Consider the following 8,266-nt stretch of genomic DNA (forward strand, 5'->3'; position numbering starts at 1 on the left):
GGCCTCAGGTAAGATAGTTTGGGAACCACTGATCTAGATGTATAGACAATAAAGCGCATATATAGTATAATATTTCATCACAGCTCACTTTACACAGTTGTGTGTTGGTGTCTGCCTGTTATGCGTTTTTGCGTTCAATGCGAGTCCATATCAGGTTTCACATTGAGCAAGAAAGACTTGGTCGAAGGACTGGCTCGAGGCCCACAGCATATTTTCCAGATTCATAAATGGACCCTTTGTCCAGAGCGTATGCAAGAAACACGATAATGGACAAGTTGCTTCTTTGTCTCATAGCCCTATTGATTGGATCGAATGCAGCTTTATTATGCTCGTCTTAAAATGGCAAACCCCACCTTACATGATTGCAAAGCTTAGCTGAAAAAAATACCAAAAAGTGTTACTTATTGACAAATTGCTTCTTATCATGCTCCTGTGGGCGCATCCTTTTTTGCTTGTTTTTTCGTACACTAATAGTAAGAACCATAGTTGGTCAGAAATCTACTTTAAAGATTCTGCAATGACAAGAACCACCCATTTATAGACACATTTTTCCCATCCGGACATGATTAGAAATAATATTTACGTCAATTTATTAGTTAACGGTAGTACTAAACACTGCAAGAATGGGTTGTTTGTCCCATTAGTTCTCTGATTCACACTGTGTTTGTGGAATAAGAAATGAAGCTATTATAATAGGTGAGATTTATCAGTCTTAGCGGGATGTCGTGTTGAAAGCATCCGATTGGATGTCACCACTAGCTTTAGCCCCACCCACAAGCTGGTTCTACACTATACGCTTTTAATTTATGGTATCTACTGCTTTAAAATATTACGAAAGAGAATTGCATTTAGGAATATTTCAGGTATTTATGTCAATTTCATTCTTCTTTTTTGTTACTTTTATTGGCACTTGGGCGTTGTCTTATTCTTGTATTTTATTTTTAACTTTACAGCGCGCATATTTTTATCTTTTTCAGTCAGTTTTCTCATTTTTTTGCCAAAGTGTTGTCTCATAGCCTTCGTAGCTGGCAGCGACATCACAGATCTTGGCGAGGCGGCTGCAGCTGTGCACAAGGAGACCATCCATTAAGCGTTAATGGATTCACTTTCACAAAAGGACCTTAAACCCACGCCGCCGTGTCGTGGCGGTAAAAATAGAAATGGGGCAGAATGGCCAGGAGGGGGTGCACAGAGGGAACACTTTTCGCACTCATTTCTTGTGCAGGAACTCGAGCGCCCACCTTTATCCGGACAAACGTGAGGTGAAAAAGAGCCACGGGTTCTCCCTGCGCTCTACCTCCATCCTCCTCCCTTACATCTGATGCAGTAATCATTATTAGTCTACCTCTAGGCTGCGTTATTGAAGGAAACCTATCATTAAATAAAAATTAATGCACCAATTAGCCCCAAACTTGGACGGTGTCAAATAATTTAATGGCTTTCAGATGAAAACTTGAAAATAAAGAGATGACTAGACCGTTATTGCATCATTCAGTGAATTGAATTTAGAAGAAAAAAAAATCCTTTTCCCAGATCTCTTTCAGTTTCCTGTCCAAAATAAACAAACGGGTTAGAATAGTTTTCACATAGCAATGATTGGTTAAATGTCTCACGCAACCCTAAAAGCTCTCCTGGGACGGAAAAATGAAAAAAAAAGAACTGTTTTTCTGAGATAAGAATTTGTTTTTTCTTCTGTTGTGGTTTTGCGCTGATTTTCTTCTTAATCCACTCGGGTACACTTAACATCAACATGGTATTTTCTTTAGTGCCGTGTTTGTTCAAATGGGTCAAATTAAATCCTCTTTTAAATAGGACAATATAAGTATGTGTCAGCCCTTGTTGCGCCACCCTAAAAATGTACCATTTTTATAACAATTGCATGGTGGGTGTCTGATTATCCCACAGAAAACCCGAGATGGGGTATTAGGCATTACATTTAAGTATCCACATTAACTCCCTCCTCTTGTGTTTTTGTTGTTGTGTTTTGCATAGATGTAAGACTTAAAATTTCTAGGGGAGGATCATTTATGTTTGAGAAAACGATGGTTGTTTTGGGGTTCATTTTTTCAGTTAAACAGATTATTAATCGACCACATATTGCGTATTTTCCAAAAAAGGCCTTTGGTTAATTCCCTGATGAGTGATGTGGAGATTTAAGGTTGCTCAACTAATAACCTTAGCAAAAGTCTGTTTTAAATGCCAAAGCGTGTGATTGGCAAATAACCTATATATATCTTTTAAATGAGATTTATTCTAACTGTTTAGCCTCTAGTTCTGAGCTGTAGTTAATTGCCACCTGATTAGAGTAAAGACAAGGGAAACACATTTATTAGAAAGTGCAGACTTACACTTGTACTAAATGAGAATTCTGACATTGGAGGCTAGCAAAAACACTACACTGAACGAGGTGGCTGCATCTCCCGGTGACACCCTTACACAAATCTACTACATAATCTGTGTGTGTGTGTGTGATTCTCATCTTAATTATGCGGCTCCCTGCCTCAAACAGGAAATATCCGCAAATTATTGTCGCTCCCAATAAACAGTAATGTAATTTCCAGTCGATGGTAAAAGATTGACCCAAAGCAATCAAAGTGAAGAATGGTTATTTTATTTTGGATTAATTTACGGCATAACAAGATTCTCCTCAATGCATCTTCTTGTATGTTACAAAGTGTAAATATACTTACTGTATATTCTTAACCACCTAGCCATGATGCATATCATACCCTTAGCTAGCATACTATCCTAAACTACACTCTATTCTACTTGGGTTTTTAAAAAAAAAGTGCATTTGAAAACACACTGTATACTCTAAATAATTAAAATCACTTTGGCGCTGATGTACAAGTATAAATGTTTATTTAAGCCAAGAAGACTAAACTGACCCCCTTACTTTGAATGAACAAGGTGCATTCAACATCCACCAACAACGCAGCATTTCAAATGTAGATTATAAAATGCCATCAATGGATTAAACGTAACCACAAAACCACTAGTTTACATTATGTTGCCAAAACAATCCTTGAATTGCTTTGCCCTCTGTACAAAAACAGAAAATACGTATATTTGTTGTTTTTTCCTGAAACTATTGCTATAATTATAAAAAAAATAATCACAAAATCGGCCAACCCTACTCATGAACGTTCATTGTTTGTTTTTTGTAAGAGCATTTCAACTGGATACAATGATTTGATATACGAAATAAGTGGGTTGCGAGCTTTGTGACGGACTGATTGTAACAATGGCACTTGGACGTTTTGTCGAAAGAAGTTTGGTCCCCGGATGTTTGGTCCCCGGACGTTTAGTCGACCGGACTTTAGGTAGAACGGACGGGGCTTCGACCGGACGTTTGGTAGAACGGACTCTCTCTCTCTCATGATTATAATTTTGAGAGCAAGAGATTAGCTGGTTGCTCGCTTTCAACAGTAAACTCTCTGTCTCTCTCTCTCTCATAATTTGACAGCGAGTGAACCCGGCGACCAAACGTCCGGTCGACCAAACGTCCAGGGACCAAACGTCCGGAGACCAAACGTCTTTCGACAAAACGTCCGGTCACGGTAACAATTAGTCAATCTATATTAATAACTTAAGGTGAATACAGTTGGACCTGTAGAGCAACGGTCCCCAACCTTTTTCTCGTCACGGACCTGTAAAGCTCATTCTATTTTCTCACAGTCCGAATAATGGGGAGGGCGACAACTTAAGACAAAATTATGTGGGGGTGTGGTCGGTGCACGAACGACACCCACAACAGCAAAAAAAAAAAAACAAGTCCCAAGCATAATATCAATTATTTGTTATTATTATTATAACAACTTTTCTCATTTCAAATAGAAGGGCAAGATTGAAAACGTTAATATTTTTTACTCTGACGGACCGGCACTAGGTAGCTCGTGGACCAGTACCGGTCCAGGAGCCGGTGGTTGGGGACCTCTGCTGTAGAGAACATGTCTGGATTTGCAATTGCGGTGTGACATAAGACCCACGTTTTACGGTTCGCGGGGGTGCCCGAGCCTACCCTAAATGACTATGAGCTGTAATTGAACTGCTTGCCATCCAATAACAGTGAATAGGAAAATTAAAAAGTCAATGGAGGACAGTCGTACTTGTACATTTCATTATTCGTTTAAGCACGCTATGGGAGGTCAAGTATAAACTTAAATTCAGTGAAAATAACACAATAGCAACCATGTCTAGTTCTTTCACAGTTACTAGTTAACATGGGTGTTTACGTTTAGTAACAGATTATTCAGTCTGCTGCCAGGTCACCAATTTAGAATGAGTAAACCTGTTAACACGGTTGTAAAAGTGTGGTAGCGTCATGAACTAACAGCTAGAGTGACTGCACCGTAGAGCTAGCTTTTTTATCTTAATAGGTTCAAGTAGGCCTGCAAAAAAACGCGTTCAATGAAAACTTGAGCATTCGGTTTAACAATTAGCAGTGAGAAATTGTGAGAAATGTTCCAAAAGGATGCACACATTTATTGATCCAACATTCCCCCAAAAGCCCACATCTGGAATCAGGGAGCCAGTTAATCTGGGAACTACTTGAACTGCAGTACCGGTATTTAAAGTAGGCTTCACAAACACATGGGGCGAGTCTTTCAATCTTGGGTGTGAAAACATAGCAAACCTTGTTAGGAACTGTATGTCCAAACACTGGGAGGGGGGGGAATAGACGCGGTCATGTGATATAACGTAGAAGACAGCTTAGGTAGAGCGCCGAGAAAATGCATTAAAGAACAGCCTGGAGAAACAAGTGATAATAGTCATTTTTAAATGTTAGAGATGTTGAACCTGCATCTTCGGGTGTAATGCAGTGCGGTAGAGCCCAAATCCTCTTAAAGTCACTTTGCCCCCTCTATTAATTATAGTGTGTATGCATCAGTCACGCCATGGGTCACATCTGTTTTTTTCCCCCCTTGTTCATCAGATTATTATTTTTTCTATCTTCTTACCGTTTTGAGCCGTGACGAAAGGCGACATCAAGTTGCCCAAAAGCACCAGGAGCAACATCACTGCACCAGGACGCATCCCGTCGTGGTCTCTCGCTCGGCCCCCCAAAAATGCAAAGGGAGGGTGAGGGAAAGGAGGTGGGAAATGGATAATCTTATGTCAATCACCAGCCCGACTAATGATGATAATAATAATGATGTTGGTGGTAGTGGAGGAGGAGGAGGTCAAAAAACACGCGCAGCATGGCAGCAGATTCCTTGATTTATGGTTGCAGGAATGGAGAGGGGGGGCAGCCGATGGGTGGTTCCCTTCTGTGGAAAAGGAAGGCGATGAATGGTGTGGAAGCGGCCGGCGGCTCTCAGGGATGCCGATGTGCGGCCATCGGCGGCGGAGAAGCCTCGTCGGATTGCAGAGGAGGATAGATAGAGAGAGGGAGGGACGCAGGGAGGGCGGGAGGGAGGGATGGGGGTGTCAGAGTGTAGTTGAGAAGATTCAAAGATGCGCACGTCCATGCGCATTAGCGCTCCTTGTCTCAGGACTTTAAAAGTCTGCGTAATTGCGCACGGATAGCCACCATTCCATCTTCCAGCACCGTCTAGCTTGTTGTTTATTTCACTGCCAGGTGCCCCTCTTCCTCCTCCATCATCTTCCTCATGTTGTATTTTGAAGGGCGTGCGGGTTAGCGGCCACGTGACTTCCTCTACTTATGGCTCTACTCCCTCTCGTGCAATATTAATGCTGCAATCCGGTCGACAGAGATGATGAGGATGGCTTTCTCCAAGGCACTCACGTACATCTCAGTCATAACTGTGATAGGCAGAAACGCTCTGGCATTTTTGTACGGTTATTCATTGAATGTAATCGCTAAAGGTGCTCTGTGGCTGCTTGTGCAAGCATATCTCCTTGGGAAAAAAATCAACATGGCCTCCTGTTTAATCCCCTCTCTGCCCTTGTTCAATCTTTGCTGCCGTAAGGGCGACCTCGTGCGGTTATCAAGGCTAAGTGCACTTTTAAAACAAAAAAACTTGACTGTGTGTAGAACCTTTAACATGACTTACTTATTAGCCTAGCCCCTTGGACTGGAATGGATCATTGGTATTTTAATTCCCTGGTGAAAGTTCATTTGCATTGTGTGTAAATTAAGTTACTACTTGCTTGGTCACTGAAGAAAATCATGGCTTAAATCTTTTTATTCCAACCGATGAAGAGGATTTTTACCAATCTCGTGTCTCAAAAGTGCAGTTTTTTTGCATTCAGGTCCGTCTTGTTTCAGGAGAAGCTTCATTGGTCGAACTGACCGCCAAGTTGAAATAAAATCCTGCTCCCACTACCGCGCTTTGTGGAATAGTTTGGAAAACCACTAACGCCAGTAGTGAGTGCTTCAAGAAATGCAATCCTCACATGTCTTTGTGCTTGACTCTGCAGCCCCCTTTTAGTTTGTTTAAAACGTAACCCCACCTGAAACCTGGTCCTGGCCAATTGCCTGCGGAATTGTGAGCCCCTCCTTTGTTCGAAGCCAATCAGAGTGGAAGTGCGGCATGTTGCCCGAGGGGGAGAATTTAGGGCTGCCCGTATTAATCACACATCACTTAGTTGTTGGCAATCTTTTCACAATGCAAAGACCCCCTTTTGTACTTTCCACAGCAACCGTCTTCATTTCTTGGGCCTATCTAGTATGGAAAGTCGACAACAATGGCTTACCAGGCTTAAAGATGAATTTAGCAACAGTCCCATTGTCTCCAACGTGGCCTTTGGGTTTATTCTCATGGGACTAGAGAAACTGGTTGAGCTGGAGTTCGAGTGTCCTTGCAGCCCGACCTGGAATGGCGTGTTTTCCTCCGCCTTCTTCATCATCCCGGCCGTCATGGCTTTCACTTTGATGCTCATCATCCAGGGCTGCCGCTGCAGCGTGTTGCTCTCTAGCGTAGTCCCCGCCATAGTGTGGCTCATTTTGCTCTTCCTGGATGGACAGTACTTTGCTTGCGCTATGACGGACTGGGAGGGCAGGTTTGTACTTGTGGACAGAGCGCCTCCTCAAAAGTGGTGCGAGCCAATAAGTGATGGAGCCGTCTCTCGGCAAGAACTCATGCTGCGCTCACAACAGCTCTTTGTTTTCTCTCAGGTGAGTGGACATCTTTTACTCTTTTTGTCTAGATGGCCGTAGTTTTATCTAATTTCGGTGAAATTTACCAGGACAGACAAGTTTTTTAGACTCAAATCATGTTATTTTAGACAAACTGGTCCTCAAAAGCCGTTGTGGGTGCAGATATTTGTTCCAACCAATCCAGTAAAAAAAGTTTAACCATTTAGGTTTGCGGTGATTCTTAGTGCTTCGTGTATTGCAACCATACGGAGACCCACTGGCCATTATATTTTCTTGTGTATAGGTTCTAGGCATAGTCCTCCTCATTGTCATCTGTGTGGGGCTCGTCGTATACGTGATCAGACAAAGTTGCCGACAGGAAGTGGAGGAGCTGCAGGAGGCCGACGTCGCAGAGCTCACTGTCCTCAGGATGAGCTCTCTGCGGACCAGAACCTCGTGAGATGCTTTAGAATTAACTGCCCCCTTCAAAAGCTGTTTCTTAAAGACTAAACATGTGGAATGTCAGTTAACAGTTTTTCCCCAAGCAAGGATTCCGAGGCTGTTTTTCTCCAAGACCCAAATTAAACATTCCTGTCCAGGAACCCAATTACTATTGCTCAATACTTTGGCGTCATTCAGCTGAAGAGAGAACTCATGGTTATTTGAGTGCAATGGGAATGCTGCACAAACCAAAGACAAACCTGTAATAGAATAACAGGGAAAACAAGAAAAATATTTATGGGGAAGTATCAGTAAATTTCTCCACATTCTGTAGTTCTGTACCTGATGACTTGTAAGTATGAGTGTCACAGGGATATTATCTGTTCCAGTATTTAAAGTTGTTTTTATATATAGATTTTTTTAAATAAATGAAGTTATTTTTGTAATAGTTACAGAGATTGTATACTTTATCGAACGTTAGTTTCAGTATTTCGCCTGCTGTATGTACGATATACAGAATATGCTTGTCTGGGTGGCGGCGTGCTTGAAGATAAGCTACCCGATGGTGTAGTGGTTCTTCCGCCTGACTTTGGTGCGGGCAGTCTGGGTTTGATTCCCATTCGGTGGCAGTGTGATTGAGAGCGTGAGTGGTTGTCTGTTTCATTGTTCCCTGCAATTGGCTGGCAACCAATTCAGTGTGTCTTTCCCCTGCGGCCTGTGATTGACTGGGATGAGCTCCAGACCCCCCGCGATCCTTGAGAGGATAAGCGGTATAGAAGATAA

The 8,266-nt window shown here is 42.3% G+C and overlaps 2 protein-coding genes across 3 annotated transcripts in view; one reads left to right on the top strand and one right to left on the bottom strand.

Moving 5' to 3' along the window:
• The window catches only part of nptnb (neuroplastin b), a 26,047-nt gene extending 20,417 nt beyond the window's left edge, over positions 1 to 5,630 (bottom strand). The window contains exon 1 of one of the 2 annotated variants that reach the window (XR_013305999.1): positions 4,962 to 5,630. Coding sequence is in view for 1 of the 2 variants with exons in the window: in XM_077624960.1 (XP_077481086.1) it covers positions 4,962 to 5,037 (76 nt within the window). In the remaining variant the exon portion in view is untranslated. The remainder of the gene's footprint in view (positions 1 to 4,961) is intronic. The other variant, XM_077624960.1, reaches the window with a different exon arrangement.
• On the top strand, positions 5,438 to 8,013 carry LOC144092323 (uncharacterized). The gene is made up of 2 exons (XM_077624964.1): positions 5,438 to 7,081; positions 7,347 to 8,013. The coding sequence occupies exons 1-2, from the start codon at positions 6,635 to 6,637 to the stop codon at positions 7,500 to 7,502; spliced, it is 603 nt and encodes a 200-aa protein (XP_077481090.1). The 5' UTR covers positions 5,438 to 6,634; the 3' UTR covers positions 7,503 to 8,013.
• The last annotated feature ends 253 nt before the right edge of the window (positions 8,014 to 8,266 follow it).

Source organism: Stigmatopora argus, chromosome 2 (assembly GCF_051989625.1).
Source record: "Stigmatopora argus isolate UIUO_Sarg chromosome 2, RoL_Sarg_1.0, whole genome shotgun sequence".
Taxonomy (NCBI): Eukaryota; Metazoa; Chordata; class Actinopteri; order Syngnathiformes; family Syngnathidae; genus Stigmatopora; species Stigmatopora argus.